Source organism: Prionailurus viverrinus, chromosome F2 (genome assembly GCF_022837055.1).
Source record: "Prionailurus viverrinus isolate Anna chromosome F2, UM_Priviv_1.0, whole genome shotgun sequence".
Lineage (NCBI taxonomy): Eukaryota > Metazoa > Chordata > Mammalia > Carnivora > Felidae > Prionailurus > Prionailurus viverrinus.
Window position 1 is genome coordinate 72586568 of NC_062578.1, and position 23944 is coordinate 72610511.

Consider the following 23944-nt stretch of genomic DNA (forward strand, 5'->3'; position numbering starts at 1 on the left):
AGATCATGACTTGAGCTGAAATCAAGAGTTGGATACTCAACCCGACTGAGCCACCCAGGCACCCTCAGTAAGTTTGAAGTCTTAGAAAATGTTTTATAATTAAATTTGAGAAAATGCTCTGGAGCTGGAAGCAGCCCAGGAGAATCAAATGTAAAACCACTCTGGAGCATAAGGACTCCAATTAGGCTGTCCTAACCACCCAGCGACAAAGCCTTCCTGATAATGAGATTACCTTTCCCAAACACAAAAACATAAAAGAAAACAATCCACCATGAGTAAGAACCAACCGATGTGAAAAACAGAAAAAACAAATTTCCCTAAGAATTTGAACTATATAAATTATCAGATTACACAATTTGTAAAAAGAAAAGATCTAAAATAAGAATAAAAATGAGAGAAGAATGGGGTGCCTTGTGGCTCAGTCAGTTGAGTGTCTGACTTTTGGTTTGGGCTCAGGTCATGATCCCAGGGTCATGAGCCGTCTGTGAGCATGAAGCTTGCTTGGGATTCTCTCTTTCTCTCTCTCTGTCCCTTTTCCCTGCTCATGCTCTCTCTCTCTCTCTCTCTCTCTCTCTCTCTCTCTCTCTCTCTCAAAATAATAAAACAATAATAAAACTGACAGATGTGAAAAAAATACTAAACAGATCTTCCAAAAAAAAAAGTATCAAAGGAATGGTTAAATATCATCTATAGCTAATAAGAAAATTAGTGAACTGAAAGATACACCTGATGAAATTATCTCAAGAATGAAGCACAGAAAAAGTAGGATAATTAGAGACAATGAAGATGGATGCGAGGGTCCAAGGCTAATCCAGTCAAGTTCCTGAAGGAGAGAATAGAGGGAAGGAGTGGAGGGGTAAGCAATGGAACAGAAAGGCTAACAACCACAGTTCTTTGACCTTTCAGAATGTATCACTCATCAACCGTATCTTAAGCACCTCCTACAGGCTCCAGAACCCAGGCAGCCACCCTCCCAACAGAGAAGAAGCACAGTCAGCCCCTTTCGTACACTCTGGTTGCGAAAACCCTTGCAAAACCAGTAGAGAGCACAGAGTCCACTGCTAAAACAAAGCCCACAGTCAGCCCCCATCAGCTCCTGGGGCTACTAGAATTTAAAGAAAAGGAATTCATAATAGCTATAGTACTCAAGTAATTCGCGGACTGAGGAGCAGGGAAAGAAATGGTGTGCCCTGACAGAATACTGACAGCTAACACTTACCCAATAGTCTTTACAAGACCCAATGCTAAGCACTTTAGACGGAGGATCAGATCAAATCCTCCCACTAGCCTAACTCGATGGGCACGATTAGAACAGAAAGGCCGAGCGCCCTACCCACAGCCACCATGGGGAGCTGGAAGTCAAACCCAGAGACCCTAATTCCACAGCCTGGCCCTCAACCATTCTGGTATCTAGGCAGAACACTCTTCTCAATAAAAATAAAAATCTAACTTGACGTTGATAAATAAATTGCATGTACTCCATCCTTACAGAAACAATGAGGTCGGTAGGGGGGATTGGGGGGGGGCGGGGGAACAGACTTCTTATGCCCTTTGGGTAGGATACACTTCCCTCGCAAGAGCAGTGAGCTCAGACAAATTTTCTCCTTAGGGAAAACCGTCTCCTATGGAGTCTGTCAAAGGAGAGGCCTGAGAGAGAGAAAGACAGAGAGAGAGAGACCTCCAGGAAGCCACTAGCTGGGAGCCAGCCAGAGCAGCTATGAGACTGGTCTTTCCAAAAACCATCCTACTTTGTGACTGGTGGGGCTGCACAACACTTTGACACAGCAATATGGCAGCTCAAGTTCCAAAAGATGGCTCTCCATCCCCTGTGCCCAAGAATCTCACTTCTGGGAAAGCATCCCAAAGAGATCACTCGATAGGGGACAAGTGGCTAATGACTCAAAGAAGTGGATTAATGCACTCATGGTCTCAGCTAAAATGCAGGCAATCTCTAAAGACCAAATGACACTGAAATGGCTTAGTAAATTAAGAAACATCTATGGGATGATGCTATTATGTGGCCCTTAAAATAATGGAGACAAAAACTATAGGGCAATCTTTGCACTATTCAATAAAGTAAAAAAGTAAAATTTGAAGTGGCAACGAAGATTGAAGAGTAATAACTAAAAACAGTTAAGGTAGTGGGATCATGGGTGATCTTTACTCTCCAAATATTGAAAAAAATTCATTATTGTTGGTATACTAAATTTGGGAAGAGGGGGGAAGCATTCAAGCTTCTTGATAATTCTGCAGTTCAAGAATCATTTGCAGTGTCTGCAGAATTCTACTACTGTTAAACTCCACACTTTCCCCCAAAGCGTTGCCCCAACAGTTTTGCCAATGCTAGCTTACATTACGCAGGACAAGAGCAATATCGAGTTACTTAGCATGATTCCAGAAACCTGAGGGAGAAGGGGGGGAAGGAGGAGAAAGAACAGTCAAAGGCACTTAAACCACTAACAAAAAAAGTACTGTGGCTTGTACATAAAACCATTATTGGCCTCCATGAGGCATTATCGGTCCAATAATACATTTCTGTTTTAGACTTTTAAAAAAGTGTACTTGAAACCAGAACAGGCCTTGAATTTCAAACACACAGAAATAAAGGAATGCCGCAGAGGGAGAATTAAGGTCAACTGAAGTTGGCCTTTTGTCTGGGATGCATTCTTGAGACTTAGGAAAAAGGCAGAGCCTGGTTCAGCTGTGGATGAATTTGAAAGTAAAATCCAAGGTTTTCAGAATTACCCACACAGCCAGAGACAGAATGCCAGTGCGGATTTCTGTGATATGGCCTCCAAATAAAATAGCCACTGCGTGACCTCGAGTGTACCTCTAGCAGCAAGGAAGCGGACAAAAACACGGCTAACAGGATGTCCTGGGAATACAGGTAGCGACAGTTCAAATGGCTGTTTACATACGCTCGGAGGGACAACAGCAGGAAAGAAAACAAGGCTGTTGAACCTGTGTGCTGAACACTAGGTGCAGCTGAGGACCTGCATGCCATCTAGGGAAGTGCCCTCCGCGTCTCACCTACACGTGGGGATCCTCGCAGCCTCCAGGTGGGATAACTGCACGCAACTGGCTCTTTCCCCTGTGCACTGGAGGTATCTGCTTCCTGAGGGAAGACAGGACTCTACCCAGACGGTGGTGGCGGCCTCAGGGTCACTACCAGCTGAGTCACTGTCTTGGGCCGAGCAGGAAGGTACATAAAGGTGGGGGCTGCTGGTTGTAAGAGCAGACTCGGCACCCATGTCAGGGTAGGGTTATGTTTAACTGTTGCATCACTGATCTCTGGAGTGGACGGGGAGGGCAAATGTGCGTTCCAAGTACCCAAGACTCGGTATTTTGAGGCGTTACTTCAAAGTGTAAGTAGTTCTCAAACATCTAAGACAAAAAGCCTAAACTAAATCACTCCCCTATTTGGACTCAGGCTTTCCTCTCCCATAAGATCAAACGGTTTTTTAGTAAAGAGAACACTAAATTCATTCCATGACCCACTAATGCAGGATGATCTACATCTGTCCAGAATATTTCTGAAGTCCCTTGCACTTTGGATGCTGCCTGATTTTAACATTCTTTCAATTCTATCTTTGTGATCTTTAACACAGAAACAGCTCCGTACATACAAGTATAAGGAAATAACTTCCCTTGTGAAAAAGGCTAATTGGATAACCAGTTTTACAGACAAGTTTCTTACACAAGTCAAAAAGCTTTCCATTTTGATATCTCACTTTATGTGAATAAAGAGATTCTTTCAACTCAAACATGTATAAAAATTAAATGGACTAGGCCCGATCTTCACCCTATTTCTTTGGGAGAAGGCAATCTGGTCCTGACATCTGGGTTTAAAAAACAAAAGAAACCAACAACACAGAGTAGCCTTAGGGAGGTCATTTTTGCCAGCAGGTAGAAGTTGCTGGGAGAAAAAAAACAATGCTTAAGCCAGAGCTACAGAGTTTACTCTGGTGTCGCTCTCTGCCTTTAAAAGTCATTTTCTGGTCTGTTCAAATTACTGTTTCCTAGTGACTGACCTGAATCTCCCTTGTTGGCAATGGAAAGCTCTCCTATAAACCAACATCCAAAGAGTCCTTCATCTCACAGCTCCAGATGAGTCACCAACACAGAAAACAAGTATCCACCAGTTTGCCTGGCCAAACAAATCACTGTCCCTTCCACAGGCTCCTGTGCCTCCTGATGGCAGTTTGAGGATCACACTGCCCATCGCCAAGAACTGCTTCTCCTGGTCCCCTGGACACCCTCACCAACCCGCAGAGCCAGCTGCCAGGCTGTAGGGACTTGTCCCACCTGCCCTGTGAGCAGCAAACCTCCTCACTGCCCAGTCCCCCTTCTTCCCACCCTGAGTGAGGCTGTTCTTAAGGCTTAGCAGGATCGGGGTGCCTGGGTGGCTTGATGGGTTGAGCATCTGGCTTTGGCTCAGGTCATCACCTCAGAGTTTGTGGGTTCGAGCCCGGCGGCGGGCTCTGTGGCTGGCAGCTCAGAGCCTGGAACCAGCTTTAGATTCTGTGTCTCCCTCTCTCTGCCCCTCCCCTGCTTGCACTGTCTCTCGCTCTCAAAAGTAAATAAACATTAAAAAAAAACCAAAACACCCACTTAGCAGGATTAAGAAGCTACCTACTGACAAGTGGTCCAGACCCGATGAAAGGGGATCCTTCAGCACATGTGTCAAACGGGCAGTTTTCCCCTACGTATCTTCAGCCTCATTCTGCTCTTTTAAAAAAATAATACAAATGATAATGATGTGTCACAAAGGCACTTCATTGTTATATGCCACTTGGCTGCAAAATACTCGTTTTTCTTTACCAAGAAGTTATACCTTAAAGACTTGGTAACAAGAATATTTACCACCTCAAGGAGAAAGAGGGGAGGGAACAAAATCAGTAGCATTTTTTCCATTTCTACATGCAGAGCTCAGATGCTCACGCTATTCATCTCACTTAGAAATCAGGCTTCCAACACCTACCAACCCACATCACCATATTTCTTGGTCTTCTATTTTTGCATCTTTCAGAAATACGATAGAAGCCACGAGATTTTTTTAAATGGAACTAGACAAACCAGAAACTACTGGGTTGATCATCCATGGAGTTAAACTTGCTTTCATTATTGGATTTCATATTAAAAAATGGTCCCCATTGAAACTACCTACTTTTACATGATTGTCTCCACTCCTGAATTACTAAATTTAGTGTACCATCCCCCTGTTTCATATTTAAAACAACTGTGTGCCACTTTGTTTGGTTTTCATTCCCCCCTCCCCCGCCACTTTCTTATTTTTATGATGCACAACATCCCTGTGGGAATAAAACTGAAAGTCTTTATACTGGAAAGGAAAAAAAGGCAAGAAATACTAAGTTACTAACAGGTTGAATGAGCTGATGCTATTTGCCCATTTATTTCAGGCCTAACTTTATCTTCTTTACTTTGTTCATCGCCGTTTTGGTCGACTGGAGGCAGGTGCGTGCTTGAGGGTCTGGGGATAGGCTCCTTCCCACCCGAATGTTCGTTATACAACTAGTAGTTGATTCGTTTCAGAAAAACAACAACGACCAAAACAAGGCCACTGCTGCTGCCCAAGGCACAGATTCAGACCCTTGGTCACAGAATGGTCTGTGTTACAAAGCCTGAGAGTTGATTCCAGATGGTGACTCATATTCAACCAAGATTTGTCAAGCTCATCTTGCTCTTACTACCTTCAATCTTATGAGCCGAGCACTTCACATGAATATTCTCAGTCCCTAAATAGTCTTTCCGATGAAGTAATGATGCTAGATTTGTTTCACAGTGAAGGAGCAGAGAGTTAGAAAAATTAAGTAACTTGCTAAAGGTCATCTGAAAATTCAAATATCCCTTTCCCACTTGTTTCCCAGACCCGTTCACCTTTGCTTCACAGTCCTCAATGTCCAGAAAATCCAACCAAATCATAAAGTGCCCTGTATCCTGCTGCAATAAATCCACTGGTTTTTCAAAATTGCACATATTTTAGAATAGATACCACAAAACCTTTATATGACACCAGAGCAATGTAAAGACAGGACTGAATTCGTGGTTCTAGATCACAGTTACAAGGGTCACTTATGGTGGCAAGGTTGGGAAGAGAAGAGTGGACGTCCCCGAGTCCACAGTTCTAAACATGGTTTCCCCACGCTAAAATGCTTCAGCCCATCTCTGACCTTACCGCCTGACACAAAATTAATGATATGAAGACAAAACACCGAAAGCAAGCAGAAGACCATTGCCACAAACACGAAGAGAACCCTCATACCGAAGACGATAAATCTGAAGAGGGGAAACAAGCAGTTTTTTTCCTTAAAAATGTGAAATTTTCAAAATTAAAGTGTCAAAAGATGTCAGGCAGAAATGCATTCTGCAGAAGTGCATTCCTGAGGGGGGCTTTTTGTCCTTCATTTAAAGTGTTTTCTTTGTCTGTGGAATAGCATCGCACAGAGCAAGAGTAGAACCATTTTGTGTGCTTTGTAATAAGTACAATATGAAATCCTAGAGCCAGAAAGAACAAAGTCAGTCGAGTGAAGGTTTAGATGTGCTAGAAATGAAAAAACTTAGAAGGGAGAAATACTGTCACTTCTCTTTTCAAGAATATTGATAATAATGGCTATTATGTTTTTCTAGTATCACCGCTGTCGGATCCCTGTGTATTTTGAGAGGAAAGTGGGAAACACTTTTTCTGCTATGTTGAGGTCAGTGCTGAGTGCCCAGTGATAGCCGTATTTCTAGTGATGATGCAAAGGGTAACTTCACAAACAAAGCTCAAAAGAAGGATGAGCTAATGGTGAAAGACACAATCCCACTGCTCACTGGCCAGTGGATCGATCTAGTTTCTTTAAAAAAAAAAGGTTCAGTTTAGTGTTGTCATCATCACTCATCGTTTTAAAATTAACATGAAAGAAAGCCTATATTGCAAATTTCTTTCCCTTTTGAAAGAGAAAAACCAAACCAATGTAAAAAAACAAAAAAACAAAAAAACAAAACCTTGAAGTTCAGAGGCCTTGCCAGGGCAAGGTCACGCCCGCTTTCCTCCCCTCCAGGTCTGGCCCTGAAGAAGGAAGGAGCAGAAGCAGAGTGGTTGGAGGCGTCAGGAGGGGCCAGTGGGGGGCCAGGGAGGACGGACTAGAAGGAAATACGCCATGTCAGAACACTGGTTTTGCATCAGAATCACCGGGAACTTGCTTCAGATGCAGAAGCCCAGCTCCTGACACCAGAAGGTTGTACTCAGGAGAAGCAGACGAGACCCGGAGTCTGTTTCTTAACTGGCACCCCTGGGGTTCCCGATGGCACTTGGAGAAAACCTTGCAATGTCACTGCAAGATGACAATCTTAGGTGAGACAGGTCATACTTGCAGGAGGACAAGGAGTGGTTTCAACTGGGCTGTGGTGGGGCCCACACACGTTTCTCAAGCTCCCCAGGTGATTGTAACGTGCAACCAGGGTTGTGCACGCTGCCCTGTGCAGGTGCAGGCGGTCACACGGACGAAACCTATGAACTTGTGCTCTCGTCACAGAGCTCATTATTCCGACCCCTAAGACTTGTTCAGAATCCTGTCAGCCCCAGCACCCCGATGGGATGAAGTGGGGACGTGGGGGGGGGGGGGGGGGTAGGGAGGGGCAGGCACACAACTTGAGCCTTCCAGTGAAGAGACCTGGGGTCTAGTCCTGGCTCAGCCTCTAACTTGCTGTGAGATCTTGCAGGCCTTAATCTGTGCTGATGCTGAGTTTCTGCATCTGAAAAAGGGAAATGCTGCCTAAATTCCTTTCGCATATAAAGCTCTATAACCTATAGCACCATCAGCCCTATCACTGCTTCATTCTTCTCGTGCTAGTGCGCACCTCCCTGCTCGTACTGACCCCCACCCTTGAAAAGAACCAGGTCAGAGAGGCAGGCCTTGACTATGAGAGGGTGCCAGAGTGTGGTTACTCTGCAGATGGACGGAGGGACGTGCCTGTCACCGAGGCATGGAAGATGGGCCCTGCTGGCATCTTGAGTTCCTTTCCCAGAGGGCGCGTCTTCACTTCATCTGTTCATGGTGACATCATTGTTTTATGGGCCAACAGTGCAGAAATGAGGAGGGTGGGTTCTTTGGCAGAGAGAAGATAAAACCTAGTTGACAGAGAAGCAGGCTGCAGAAATCAGGAAGCTGTGGTTTCTGGTCTAGACCCATGCACTGGATCCCTCAATCTACCTTGAACCATCATTTACCTTTTAAGTATGCCTAATAAGTTTCTTAGGTGGAGAACAGTAAAAGGGATGCTCAATCTCCTCCTTGTGCCAAAGAAGATCAATTTGATACGGCAACTTCTCTCTTCCCACTACCTCCCGGAGCACTCACTGTCAGGGATGTACCTTGGGCATTAACACCCGATGATGTACCGTTTTACTTGATCGAGTCTGATCAACAGGAGTCCATTTCCTTGGGACCAAGAGAAGTGAATGGCAACACGCTTCTTCCCCTCAGCACAGTACCAGGCACAGAGCAGATATTTGCTGAAAGGAACCAAAGGAGTCAGATGGAGCTCTTAAAGTCCTCCTCGTTGGCCTAGTGTGATTCTTCTTTCCCCCACACTTAAGGGTAGAAATGGCCAGTGAACCTCTCTTTTCTCCATAGTTCCCTGCCCTTCACTTGGAAGAGGGACGTAGTAGAACAGATTCTTCACACTATAGGTCCATATTAAAATACTGTGTACTTTGTAGCTGGGTGATCTTAAGCTGTTTTTTTGTTGTTGTTGTTAACTTAGACTCCGTGGCTTCGTCTGTGAAATACGAAGGTATAATTATAACCACCTCTACAGTTTTAGAGAGAATGAAATTAGCGAGCGTACAAAGCTCCTAGCGCTCAGAAGACAGTCACAAATGGCAACTACTCCTCCTGTTCCAAGAGCTCTGAAACCCATAGCTGGGAGATTTCCACATAGGGGGTTGTATTTCAGGCCCCAACGGAAGAAAATAAATGGGTGAACAAATGAAGCCTGTATGAGGCTTTCCACAGGTCATCAAGAGCCCAGAAAGCCCACTAATTCATTTATTAAAGATTCCTGGAAGGCAGCAGTAATGGCTTTGGGCTGCTACTCACTTAGGCACATTCAGACTGATGACCACAAGGTCAATACCCCTCTCTCAATTACCAGTTCCCCTGAGACATCCTGGCTCGCTTGTGTGCAAAAGCTCTCCTCGTGGCCAGCACAGGAGCCAGAAAGCACTTTGGAAACATGGGCATGCACCGAGCTAAGTGCTCACTCTGAGAAATAGAACAGTTACTAAAAGAACCATTCCATATATATATGGAATATAAATAATTTTAGGTAATAGTTCTAGAACAAAAGAACTGGAAAGGGAGACAGGTACTTACAATCAAGCTAAAAGGTGATACTGGCTACCTTTTTTACAGAAGTCAATGTCCTGATAATGTCTGAGGTTCATCAGAGGCTCCGGGAACAGATTCTAAGATAGAGTAATCAAGGAAAGAGGTAAGTTCCAAAAAACAAGCAGGCCGCTCTGAAGAAAAGAAAAAGATCCAGCCTCAAGACCTTCTATGAATGAATCGATGCTCTGTGCTGAAAAAAAGATACAAAAAGAACCCTGAGGGCCTGGCTTCTAGGTCTGGCATTGCTATTAATAAGGTATGGTGTCCTAGACATAGCATACTCCCAGAGCCCAGTTCCCATTTAAAAAAAAAAAAAAAAAATGGGGGGGAGGGTCTGGGGTGGGGAGACAGAGGCCATAAACTCTCAGTTGTAAGATAACAAAGTTCTATGGACATAATGTACAGTGTGGTGTCTATAGTTAAGAATATGGAATTGCCTATTTGAAAGTTGCTAAAAGAGCAGAACTTAAAGGTTTTCACACCCCCCCCACACACACACACACTTACAGCTAGGTGAGGTGATGGATGTGTTAACTAACCTTATTGTGACAAACATTATATACATATGTAAAATCACCGTGTTGTAAACCTTCAACTTACCCAGTGTTATATGTCAATTATATCTCAATAAAGCAGGGTGGGGGAGGAGGGAGTCATCAGCATAAAAAGGTGGGGTACCATACTGTTACAGCTGTAACAACAGTCTCTTCTTTCTATGTAATAGTTTATAAAGCAATTTCACATACATTCCACTTTATTACTGGGAGAAAAGCTGCCTTAGCCCCCATTTTATAAAGGAGGAAGCTGAGCCCAGAAAGATTTTAACTCTTAAATCTTAACTCAAAATTTAGGGTCTCTTCTACTACACCCAATCATGAAATACATAGGGTGAGCTGGCAGACACCTGATGGTCATGTTACCGACAGGAGGCTCTGAAAATGACAAAAAAGCCAGCATGAGTCCTGGACAGACCCCCCACTGGGCCTCCTGGGACCACACCTGGCACAGCTGTGAACGTCTCGGGTGAGCACCTGACCTGACCTCTTACCAAACAGGGTGGCAGGCCCAACCCGAACTGAGGAAAACAAAGAATACGGCACTTGTCTGGGTGAGCCAACAGCGGAAACATGCGCTCACGAAAAAGCTCTGTGGCGGCACGCGTGACTCTCCTCCATGAGGCGGCTGAAATGGAGTCAAGAGAAGGCGAAGGGCAGAAGCACAAGGATGGGGAGTGAGGCTCGTGGGTGGCGCCAGGAGCGGCAGTGTCAGAGGCGGGGAACGAAATGAGCCCGAGCCCGGGGGTAGAAGGCCCCCTGCCCGTTGCTGATGGAGGCCAGTCCCAGGGTGGAGGGAACATTCCCAACTCCTCACCCATGTTTCGTCGTTGTGAGGCCTAGCTGGTGCACGGGGGGGGGGGGGGGACTGCCCTCCAAGCCCCACCTGCACCCTTTCACACCAGACTCGCCCGCCTGTGAGGGTTTTCTGTGCAGACCCGGGGGCCCATACCAGCCTGTCCGGATCAGAAGCTCCAAGAGGGAGGAGTCGTGATACCTGCTGGGGCTGAGGACCACCAGCCACGGGAACCTGAATAAGACTGAGGAAGCTGCTGCCACGCAGGATCAGGGCGCAAGAGGAAGTAAACGGTCTCTGTCTCGCGCAGCCTGGCCATTCATCTCCCGGATGACAACCGCTCTGAAGCAAGGATGTAAGGAGGTAGTGAGGTCATGTCTACAGGCAGCAAGGGAAGCACACTGATGACCGTATACCCCACGAGAGCTCTCTGTCCAGTGAGTTTAAGACAACAAAAAAGATAAAGCGAAGTTCAGTCGAGGTCAAAGACCCAGAAAATTCAATTCAACACAGCAAAAACAAATTCCCAGCATCAATTCCATTTTTGCCACACGGAAAAATGTTTAGACAATCCCATCTTTAAAAATGAAGCAAAGGGGCGCCTGGGTGGCTCAGCTAGTTAAGCGTCCGACTTCGATTCAGGTCATGATCTCATGGTCAGTGAGTTCGAGCCCCGCGTCGGGCTCTGTGAGGACAGCTCAGAGCCTGGAGCCTGCTTCGGATTCTGTGTCTCCCTCTCTGTCTGCCCCTCCCCCACATGTGCTCTGTCTCTCTCAAAAATAAATAAAACATTAAAAAACAGTAAGCAAAAACAAAATCATTTTAAAACCAAAAAGATGCACACAAAGCAGGCAACATGTGTTCTCATGACAGATATCCAAAATTGGTGTCACAGTACTCAAACTCTGACAACATGGCACCAGAAAGGAAAGTCTGATGGGTGGAAATAAAGGAAGTACAGATACAGAAATGGTTTTCAAATGCTTTAGAAAACACCACAAAAGGCAGCCATTAGCTCACATTTGGAAAGGGTTTCTGTGAGATTTCTCACAGGAGTTTCCAAATTTGTCCCCAGATTACATAAATGTCTTCTTTGGCTCATGATGTGTCTACTGACTGAGAGCTGTGGGCGTTCGTGGGCCCATCGCACTGAAATCGGCAGGTAAGCTCTCCAACTACAAATGGCATCCACAGAGGTGTCAGGGGGGCAGGAAGCTGGCCCCATCGGGGTGGAGCTCAGCTGGGCAAACAATGAATTCTGAGCGAGGGAAGGAAGAGATTCTGAGAAGACTGGTTCTCACTGAGGCTCAACGTTTACTTTCCCTGCATTGAAAAAAATCAAAGGGCCATGTTAACGTATGTAAATTAGCACTCACATCCTAAAAGTATGGGCCCTCCATCCCACATGAGACGAAGTAGACAGTACGAAGGGAACGAGCATAGAAAGTAATTATTAGGCAGTGTTATGCACGTCTGTCACTATGGTTACATGAGCATTTCCAAAAGAATTTGCAGAGTCCAGATCCTGAGACTGGATCTAACTGACCACGGAAAGCTGTAGTCACATCCCATATTCTAGACATATTTTATTATTTTAGAGGGGTGTGGCAGATAGGATCCACCATTCCTATGCTAAATGGAAAAAGAAAACATGACCCTCTCCAAAAAACAAACCACATTTTTTGCTGACATCAACAACATCACAGTGGAAACAAAGAAATAAACCAGAGACCCATTGGCTTCTGTTTCATTAGAAACACATGAAGACAATATCTGCCAATGAGAAAACATTCTTCTTTCTTTGCAAATGCCTTCCATGCAAATCAGCATTTCTTTTGTCTTTTCTTTCTTTTCAATACATGCCACCAATTTCTCTAGCTGAGGAATACACATATTCAAGACAAAGGACAAAAATACCCAAAATAATTCCCTGGGTATTTAATCTGCAGGCACTGAATACCCTTGTTAATTCTAAATCTAATGCAGGGGGACTGCAGGAGAAACCACTATTCCTTCTGGGCTACCCAGTGTCCTCTGACCCTACCCAGTAACCATGCTGGGGGCAGAACCAGAACTCAATGAAGACAAACAAATCAGGAACCCTCAAACCCGTTTCGCAGATGAGAAAGCTGAAGTGAGGGGAGTTCTAGAAGTTCACACAGCTCTTAAGGACAACAGATCCAGGTTTCTGACTTAGTCCCCCTGCTTCTCAGGTAAACCCCCCAACCTCAAGCACTTTGTTCTCAATGAGACTGTGAGTGAGGAAAAAAAAAAAATGAACAGAAGTACACAAATCCTACACTTTCCTCTGAACTTTGTGGTTGCTTTAGCCTGTAAATACACGGGGGAGGCAAAGGAAACTCCTCTTTTCTCATGTAAGGTCTAATCTCACAGCCAGCGTTAGGGGTTTGAAGTTACCCATACCTTCTGCCACAATCTGCTTCTCTGCAAGATGGGTCAGCTGTTTCACACGGAGACTTGACCATGGAAACCAGGAATTATGAAGACATGGCTCGCACCACACTAAATGCTAGTGGCTGGTGTTAGAAACCCACTTCTGCAGAGACATGTAACCATATTTTTAAAAGGGGGTGCCCCATTCCATGGGAACGAAATTTTAAAGGCAGCACGGTGTGGTGAAAACAGATCTGCTTTCGAAACTGAGCACGTGGGGTTCACCAGCTTGGCTGTGTATTAGCTGTGTGCTCTTGAGCAGTGTGCTAACCCCTCGGCCTTGGTTCACTCAGCTTAAAAATAAACAGATTTGACTAGATGATCTCTGGGTCTCTCATCTCTAAAAATATTCACTAATTTCTGTAAGACAGATCGGAAAGAGTGAGAGATGAAGTAGTGGAGAGAGAAAAAAAACAAGAGAAGTGAAAGAGAGGATGGGCGTCTGGTGTTAAGTGGGGAGCTAGTCCACGGAGCCGTCTGGGGCATCCGTTTCCAAGAGTGACCCTACTACTGTGCGTGGAACCCTCTGCCCGTCTTCCATCAAACATGAGGCCAACAAAGAAAGTGGGGCCTAACTCTGAGTCAAGTCTGGCTGTGTACCAGATTAGAAACCTGAGTCTGGGTCTCGGTCCAGTACCTTTCTGTGGTTACAGAATACCTCGACCTGCCCCCCGCGTGTTCCTTATTTTACGTGGTCATCAACAAGAGACGGGCAGGGCTGAGGTTACTGCCTTCACTTTGCTGATAAGGAAAGCATGGTTCAGAGGGATCGTGGGGCCTTAAACGAAGCTTGCAACACCAGTGGGTAGCACAGCTGGACTTGAATGAAGATTATTTTACCAGTGCTCTAACACCTTGTCCCTTTTCTTTCTTTTTTAAAAATGTTTATTTCTTTTTGAGAGAGAGAGAGCGGGAGCCAGCAAGCCATGCAAGCGGGGGAGGGGCAGAGAGAGAGGGAGACACAGAATCCCAAGCAGGCTCCAGGCTCTGAGCTGTCAGCACAGAGTCTGACACGGGCTGGCTCAAAGCCACAAACCATGAGATCATGACCTGAGCTGAAGTCAGAGGTGTAACTGACTGAGCCACCCAGGAAACCCCTCCTTGTCCCTTTTCTACTTTATTTCTCATCCACGGATACCAAAAGACTGCCTCTTCATAAAACTGGGAACTGATCTCTGGCCTAGAATACAAATTTAGAAAAATAGTGTACTACGTATTCATTGTGAATATATTTCCCTGAAACTCTGGGCATGTTAATGTGGATAGAGTCTAATTGTGATAACGGTTATGGCATTTTGTTTAAAGTAGGTTTCCGCACCCAACATGGGGCTCGAACTCACAACTCCAGGATCAAGAGTCGCATGCTCTACTGACTGACCCAGCCAGGCACGCCGGTTACGGCATTTTTGACAGTTAAGTCTTCACAAATCAGCACTAGCACTGGAAGGAGTTCTCCACATACGGTCTTCAGTCACAGGGGCCAATCATGTCAGCACCATGAATATCAGGACTAGAACGTTCTTGGAGCATGACTCATGGGATGTAATTTAGTCACGCCAATGAACTCTTCCAGCTTTGAGCTGCACATTTATCCAAACCAATAAAAGACAAGGGAAAAGTGGGAGAGAGGTACATAAATACTCATCAGAGACTCTGTTTAAGAAAGAAAATTTGTAATGAAATAATAAAAATTATCCAGTTACCTAAAATTCAGGACAATTGTTTATCAGTAGCTGGGACGAGTATCAAAAGTGAATTTAATTTTCTACATTGAGAACTCAACCACATTTCAATTTTTATTGAAATGTACAAACAAGGAAATGTGAATGTCAGTCTACTGTTCTTAGGCATTAACAGCATCATTCCACTTAAAGTAACCCAGAACACACGCAGTAGAACAGTCACTGGTTGGTCTAAGAATGGCTGAACGAATACGTGTCTTTACAGATTCGCTTTTTCCAAATAACATAACAACCAACATGTTATTTTTCCAAATAACAAATAGGTTTAGACTACCTGTGTATGTGTGTACACACAGAACATGCATCATCCTGGTGGCATTGCTGGACAGGGAAACAGAGGTTTGGGGTCAGACAACCTGAGGCATAAGACAATGGACAGGTTATTTCATCTCAATGACTCAATTCTCCTGTAGTAAAACTGGGAATGAGATGCAGCCCAGAGGGCTGTTAGAGGTAAGCCTGGCACTCAGTAAAAGGCAGCCAGCGGTACTAGACCGCCAGAAACAAGGATTCCCTATCATTTAAGGCTTTCCTTCTGCTTCAAAGTTGGTACAAATCTCTGTATGGTCAACGCCATCACTGTTGCCGGATTTTTTTCCATGGAAAGACTGATGTATACTTATTAACTGGATTTAAAACTTCACTTTCCGGGGAGGGGAGACCTCGTATGGTTCTTGACTTCTTAATTGAAAATTTCTTGATTATGCCAGAGCTTTCTCAGAACAGAGGCTTCTATCTCAAAGCCTGAGGACCATGATGCTACAATTAATGTACTGGTTCTGTTTTTTAGACTCGAATATTTATCAAAAGTTAAAAAAATTTTTTTTTTTTTAAAAAGCAACTTCATTCATTCTGTTCTCAGACTCCTCTATACAATGATACTTGGGTGACCCAGGAATCAAGATCACGATCATGGCACACGTTAGCTCATTTTCCTCTCAGAGACTCTGTGTCTTCTACATGTTCCACATTTGGCAGCACTGGTTGATTATAATCCAATTTGCTTTGATCACACTATCAAAGCAGAAGTATGGAAGGTTCTGAAATTATATAGTGCTACAGAGGTTCAGTAATCTATCTGGCAAGTAATCACTTATCTACTTACTGCACCAAATAAGGAAAAAAGGAGACACAGAAGCAAAATGATATGCAACTCCATATTTTGGATGTCTCAGTAAAAACTATAAACTTCATTTGGTATCTGTATATTTATCCTTCCTTTTTGAAACATGGCTTAATTATTATCAGTCTACTTGCAAAAACAACGGAATCAAAACATTTTAAAAATCTCATCTGAAACTGCTGAAGATCTACCAACTGCAATAAAACCTCTGCCATCTGCACTCCACACGGATATCCATTATCCATCCTGACTTGTGAGTGTAATTACGAACACCTAATAAGATCCCCTTTGGCAATTTGAAAGGCTAAATATTTTAAGTGCCCTTCCCTGTTGTATAATACAAACGGTGACTTAAAGAGAAAAAAAACCCTACTCTCAAATAGGACCACATGAGAATTAAAACAGAAAGAGGTGAAAAGATCTACAAATAAGCTGGGGAAAAAATGAAACGCATTCGCACTGACTTCCTTTATCAAACACTTCCTGTTTGCCGATTTTGTTTCAGGTGCCAAGAGTACAGAAATAAGTCAACACATCCCCTGACCTCAGTAAGTTCACAGGGAACAGGGAGGGACGCAAAAGCATACCATCAATCACATGAGTACAGAGGGGTATGCCACAGGAGGGCAAGTTTGCGAGGTAGCTGGAGTCTCAGGTTTGGAATCGAGACAAATCTGGATGCAAACCACGTGTTAGGGAACTTATTTAACTTCCTGCCTCAGATTCCGTCTCTGTTGAATGGGAGAAGAGTTGCTACCTGAACGAGACAGTTGCAATGATCAAATGAAATAAAGTATGCAGAGGCACTTAATATGAGAACAGGAAGTGCTCAATAAGTGCTCTGGGGAAACAACAGGGACACATCTGAATTGGACCAGAGAACTTCCTGGAGCAGCTGATGCTGGAACGGAGACTGAAAGAGGAAAAAACAGGTCTCCCTCCCTCTCTCTCTCTAGCACTCTCCCTTCCAGTTGGGAATCACCCTCCCTGGCTCTGTGCTCTATCCTGCCTACCTCCAGAGATGCAGAGGTATGTGGCATGGAATTTGTTCATGATGGTATTAAGGCACTAAGATTTTCAAATGCTGCTAATGCCAGGTAGGGTATATTAAATAAGAAAAAAAATGTTCTGTCACGTGTACATCAACCATGGCATTCAAGTTAAAATACTAAAACCGGGGCGGCTAGGTGGCTCAGTTGGTTAATCGGCCGACTTCGGCTCAGGTCGTGATCTCACGGTTCATGAGTTCGAGCCCCACGTTGGGCTGTGTGCTGACAGCTCAGGGCCTGGAGCCTGGTTCAGATTCTGTGTCTCTTTCTCTCTCTGTCCCTTCCCTGCTCACGTGCTCTCTATCTCCAAAATAAACAAACTTAAAAAAAATTCTTTTTAAATATCAAAACATTAAAAATGTAAATTATGTATACACACACACACACACACATATGCACACATATAAAGCTGCCATCCCTAGTCTCACAAAAATCACACAAGGATTTTGAGAACAGAACGAGGGTAGGGGTAGAGGATGATACACACTAGAAACCAAGGGATAGCAAACGCAGATGCTTATCGGAGCCAGGAAGATAATGTTAGTAAGAGATATTATCAGACCATAGTAAGGTCTGTCACAACAAGGACAGGGTAGGACTGTGGCAACATGGGAACAATATTCACCATTTACAAAAAGTAGCTACTAGGTTAAGAGAGTTATCAAATTGATTTTCCAAAACAAGCCAGAAACCCAGTATCTCTGTGAAGTTTCTTGAAATTTAAACGACAGCAGCTGGGCCAAATGTAGTTGAACACAGAGAACGCCTATGGGCTGGGTGTGGCCGGCCGGACACTAGTTTGTGAGCTCTGCAGTGACTACCACAGGAGGGAGGGAAACCATATCCAGGCAGGCTGGAGTCGTCAGGACCACGCTGCAAACACAGGGCTCTGGAGTAGCTCTCACAGATGGCCGGTGGTAGGGGCTGCAGAAGAGGGGGGAAACCAAGTAAAGGCCAGGAGGAGTGAGTGGATAGTGTTTGGGAATGGAGACAGGAGACAGCTCTGTAAGAACAGCAAGTCACAGGTGAGCCTGGATGCAGAAGGAAGGGGCAGGTAGGAGGGGCCTTAAAACCAGGCAGAAGAATTCAGAGCCCATTTCATGGGAAACCAGAATACTGTGTCAGTAGCTGCCTAAATAGGAAAGCCATGATACACTCCCAGAGAAATGGGGGCACCTGGGTGGCTCAGTTGGTTAAGCATCTTGACTTTGGCTCAGGTCATGATCTCACAGTTCGTGAGCTCGAGCTCCGCATCAGGCTCTGTGCGGACAGCTCAGAACCTGGAGCCTGCTTCAGGTTCTGTATCCCCCCCTCTCTCTCTACCCCTCCCCTGTTTGCACGTTCTCTCTCTCTCTCTCTCTCTCTCTCTCTCTCTCTCTCTCTCTCTCTCTCTCTCTCAAAAATAAACATTTAAACATATTTTTAAAAATGTGCCACGTGGGAAGCAAAGTCCATGTCTGGATGCAAGGCAAAGTTTTCATGAACACACTGGTTTGAGGAGCTTCAGGATAGGCAGACAGACCCCTCTGATGTAAGAAATCACCAGAAACCAGGAGGAACTCATCTGGAGAGCTCACAACTGTATGGATGCACTTCGTAAGGGACTGAGGATATGACTGGGACGGCTCTCAGCATCACTACATCCTCCCTAAACTCACAGGCAGGGAGGGCATTAGTCCTCAAAGACAGGACCCATCCTCGGAAAGGGACAGAAGTGGCCAATCAGATGTGCAGCGTTTCTGGAAAGTTTGGGGCACCTTAAAGAGTACCTTTAAAGAAAATTCTGTACACAAAACTAAGAAACTCATAATCATAATCCCAGATCTCAAACACTGTGGCAATGGGGGTAGGAAAACGAACACTGGCAAAAAAGCATTCTAAAAATAGCCAGACCCCATAAATTGTATATATAAGTGGATTCAAGGGATTATGTCCACTGTGATTCAGCCCACAAGGGTGAGGCTCCACGGAAGGCCAGAAAGGTCAAAACAGGAGCCAAATTATGGTAACTACACTGTTCCTGGGAAGGTGATGAGGGAGCCCAAGAAAGATTTTAAGCAGGGTACAGCGAGCTGTGCTGTACGAAGAGCAAGCACTGAGGGGACTGGGCTGAGAAGAAAACGAATGAGCCAGGGGACAGCAGGGATTTGTGAAGACGAGTGCCACCACTCAGCAAGACCAAGGGCTTCCTCTAGTTACATCTGGGAATCACGGACAATGAACCACAGCGACCGCACGCGGACTCCCATCTCCTTAGGAGGTAATGAAACTGCTCATTCCTTTTAATGTTTATTTATTTTTGAGAGAGACAGAGAGAGAATGCGAGCAGGTTAGGGGCAGAGAGAGAGGGAGACACAGAATCGGAAGCAGGCTCTGAGCTGTCAGCACAGAGCCTGACGCGGGGCTTAAACTCACGAGCCGTGAGATCACGACCTGAGCCGAAGTCAGACGCTCAACTGACTGAGCCACCCAGGTGCCCCTGCTCGTTCCTTTCTCCTCCCTCTTCACACTCATCCTAAGTAGGTGCCTGCCCACAACACTTGGGCCTAATGTCTGTGAGATAGGACACTCCATTTAAGGCCCACGAAAGTAAAGACCAGTCGCTAACAATGATGGTTCCAGTGGTTCCTCAACACCTGAGTCTTCCTGGACTACAAATTTGCAGTGAATAAGAGGAAAAAAGAAAAGGAGTGAAGGTAAAAGGAGTAAATGGAGGGAGGGAAAGAAAGAAAGAAAAGAAAAAAGAAAAAGAAAGAAAGAGAGAAAGAAACAAAAGGGAAAGACGGGACGGGACGGGACGGGACGGGACGGGACGGGACGGACGGGAAGGGAAGGGAAGGGAAGGGAAGGGAAGGGAAGGGAAGGGAAGGGAAGGGAAGGGAAACCTTGGTGCCAACCTTTGAACACTAGTAAACATGGAATGTCATGAAGAGAATTTTATGTATGTTGGCCAAAACAAAATGATCTTATCACTAGAATCATTTTTGGTGGTCTAAACAAAACCAAGGAAAAATGTAATTATAATCGTAATTACTCAAGAGCAATCTTTAAGAGAAATTCGTTTTAATTACTAAAATGGAAGAGTCCTCATATGTGCAGCAGCTGAAGTACCCGGCCAATGGAGACTCTGGCTATCTTTGGAAAATGAAACAAACATAACAAGTTGGTTTTGTTTTCCTGAAAGCTCTGGGAAGGCACCCGTGGTCAGTGTCAATCTGGCTTTCAAATTCAGTTGGAAGCGAAGCTGATACCCGTTTCTGTGTTACAGGCAACAGCCACACTGCCTTTAAAAACACGAAATATTTTTTTATGTGTATCACAGTGGAAGGTTCACTGCCTCTGGTTTCTGCTAGAACTTTATTATTATGTTTTATCCCTGCTGAGCAAAGCACCGACAGTGCTCCACATGTTGATTAAAAACAAACCAAAAACAAGTAGCCAAGGCCTTAGTGGCACGGATATAATAAATACCTTGGTGCCTGTCCTAAATTAGAAAAGCAGCACCTACTAATGACAGATTTCTGAAATAAGTTTTTTTATTAAAAAAAAAATATTTTTTTAATCTTTATTTATTTTTAAGACAGAGACAGAATGTGAGCAAGGGGGGAGCAGAAAGGCAGGGAGACACAGAATCGGAAGCAGGATCCAGGCTCTGAGTTGTCAGCACAGAGCCCGACATGGGGCTTGAACTCACGGACTGTGAGATCATGACCTGAGCTGAAGTCGGACGCTCAACTGACGGAGCCACCCAGGCACCCCTGAAATATCTATTCTTTTTAGGTTCTCAGTTCCAGAGCACCTAGGAGTGGCAGGGATGCGGCTGGGAGGGAACATGTGTTGTCTCCCCCAAGCGTCACAAGCAATCTGCCAGGAAGAATCACTATCTCTGTTTCCCACATGAGGAAAACGGCTGGAGAAGCACCGTGATCTGCCCCGCGTCCTGCGGCAGGTTTCGGGAAGCTGGGTGGCCCGCGGGACCACAGCACCGCTTGTTCGACAATAACGAGGAGCTTTAGTGAAAATGGGCCATAATAAAAAGCTGCTATGAAATGAATTGACAAAATTACTCTCAATTAACTAAAAACAAAATTGGCATTCATTTTGCCGATGTTTATCTCCCCGTTTCATGAGATTCTATTTCCACTCACAGTTTAAAGCCCAAGGCTTGGTCTGACATGAAAAAAAAAAAACAACACCATTCACAAAATCTAGAGTCACAGCAGGTGGGAGAATTCCTCCATGCACCGATGGCACTGTGGTTACAGAGGGTGTCGGGAGGCCCCAGCTCGGGAGGCTTTAATCCGGCTCGAGTGAGGTCCTTACCCCTGTGTGCCTCAGTTTCCTCCTCTGTACAATGTGGGCCACTTCAGGCTTCTGGGAGGTAAAGCGTACCAAGCTCTCAGAACGTGCCTGCCCAGTAAGTGCACGGTGAGCGGCCACCATCACCTTCGTGCCGATCTACATTTACACCAGGACTGCGGTGGGGGTTCAAGATGCAGAGCAGCCGACACATTTACTGAACTTACTAACGCGGCAGCGTTCGGCTGTCTAAACGGATGCCCGGGTGAGCAGGTGCCTTCGCTGTCCATGTGCTCATCCTTACGAAATGACAGGGAAGCAAGACTGACCCCGGAGGACACGCTCAGGAGAGCGTAGGCCTTCACGCCAAAGGGAGGAGCCCCAGATGGAAGAAGGGCCGGGCGGGTGAAAAGGGGTGCGAGCACACCTTGAGGGGAGGGTTCCCTGAGGGCCAGCCTACGGGGAGCCCAAAGGAGCTCCTCTCGGCAGGGCAGGGAGTGCACCCCATAATGCTGCCAGGGGAACAAAGCAGAGGAACCGGGAGGAATGTGGAAGGAGAAGAAAACCGGAGGCCGTGAAGCAGAATTATTTGATTCTAATCAGACAAAACAGATTGTATACACCTCCAGGTCAGGGGTTGAGCCTCACACCCCTTCTGCACATTCCCTGCCCAAGGCCTGTGCCTGGACAGGCACATATCAGGCACAGGCCTGGAAGTACAGAGGGATGGAAGGACCACCTGAGGGTTGGTGGAGGATAATGACATAAGGCAGTTAGGTGATGTCACTGCTGATCAGGAAGACCTTGGACCAATGGACCAAGTGCCAACAGGGAGGCAGCCAGCACGCATTCAGTCGTACCCTCCTCTGATACTGTGAGCGTCTTGTCTAGTCAATCTGTCTTTCTAATCTCTCTACCTATCTACCTGCCCATCTATCTTTGAGGAGGGCAGTCAGCTGATTTGCAGGGGAGGCCTTGTTAGGCTACTTTTTCTAGCCCGGGGGAAACACAGTGCGATGTGGTGATGAGGATATAAACTCTGAGGGCCAGGGACTGAAGCCCAGCACTGGCGGCAAATCACCCAAACCATAGGCACTTGACTTCCTCGTCGCAAACTAGGAATAAGGCCAATGTCACATGGTTGGTGTGCACGCTAGCAGAGCTGGATTATGTTAGGGGCCATAACTGTGTCAGAATTTACAGAGCATTATTACTGTGTCCTTTACTATAGTAAGCTCCCATAGGGCCACCCATGCCTGGGTTTTGTCAACTCTGTACCCCTAGCCCTTTGCACTCAGCCTAGCCCACAGGAGGGACCCAGGGAAGGTTTGATAAACCGATCTGACGTTTCTCTAAAATTTCACCTATGCACTCTGTTGCCCCACTGGGTCCCTGCGATGACCCTCCTCTGGCCTAGGTCCCTCTCCCTGGAATGCTCCACACATAGTCAATCAAGCAGCGAGCAGGAGAAAAGCATCCCAAGCTGTTGCAGTCCTCCTACATCAAGTCTCCATGGAACCCTTCTCCCTTTGCTGAGCCACAGCCATACAGATCCCTCAGTCAGCACCACATGGCTCTCCTAATTAATGCAAATGCGGAAAGCTTATCTCTTCAACTAAGCTGGAAACTGCTTGAGACTTTTCATCTAAGGCTTTTTTTTTTTAAATAAAACTGGGACTTTGAATGTATTTTTAACCTTTTGGTTCTGTTATCTGACTTCAAAGGCATCATTCCTCAATTTGGGACTTCAAAATTTACTCATCGGAATATTTCCATTGTTTTGCAACAGCTGCTATAGAAAAACATCCCCTGTTAAAACAACTGTTAATAAAAGGATATCTTAGAAAGCATCAAGGGCCTCTGACAGGTAAGAAAGACCTCTCTGCCAAAGCTTATCAGGAAATATTTCATTTGGGGCTGAAGAGTCCTACCTGTAGTCATGCCTTTATGGAGCTCAGCCAGCAATGACACATTTGCTCAGAGATTGAGGGGGAAAAGGGCATTCAGGAGTCTGGTCTGTACATCCATTCAACAAACAGGCATTAACCTCCTTCACCTAGAGAGCTGGACCTCCCTTTATTTCCCCAGGGTTTAACCACAGAAACCATGCTTCAAGCCATGCTTCATAAAAATAGAAGCATACCTGAACCAGGGTTTTATGACGTCCTCGTCTAGCCAGTCCGCTTGGGGATCCATGCCTGACTTCATAAAGAATCACCTAAGCCCTTCTGGCTACCCCTCGTTCCAGTGGTGGTCATTCTTCCCAGGCTGTCGCATAAATGGTCACATTTATGAGGCCTTTCAAAATGTCGAATCCCTCCCACCAATCCCAAACCCCGCTAATCCTTACCTCGGGACTATTTCCTTGCAGGTGCTCTGAATCACCACAAAACCTCGCATTTTAACACACAAGACATTACTTCTCTTTCCTTTCCTTGTGCCAGGAAGGCATGACCAATTTTAATACCTTACCATATATACTGTCCCCCCTTGCTCTGGCCTGCTTTCAAGCCGATGACAGGTACCTCGGGT

General features: G+C 45.4%; 1 protein-coding gene across 5 annotated transcripts in view; it reads right to left on the reverse strand.

The window, feature by feature from the left end:
• The window catches only part of ASAP1 (ArfGAP with SH3 domain, ankyrin repeat and PH domain 1), a 347294-nt gene that overhangs the window by 176390 nt on the left and 146960 nt on the right, over positions 1-23944 (reverse strand). The window contains exons 1-2 of one of the 5 annotated variants that reach the window (XM_047842305.1): positions 9381-9588; positions 8378-8784 (exon numbers count right to left, since the gene is read on the reverse strand). The exons of 2 other annotated variants lie outside the window; for them this stretch is intronic. In XM_047842305.1, coding sequence (XP_047698261.1) covers positions 8378-8386 — 9 coding nt within the window. In that variant the 5' untranslated portion in view covers positions 8387-8784; positions 9381-9588. Of the gene's footprint in view, positions 1-8377; positions 8785-9380; positions 9589-23944 lie in introns of those variants that run through there. 2 more of the 5 variants (XM_047842307.1, XM_047842306.1) reach the window with 2 other exon arrangements.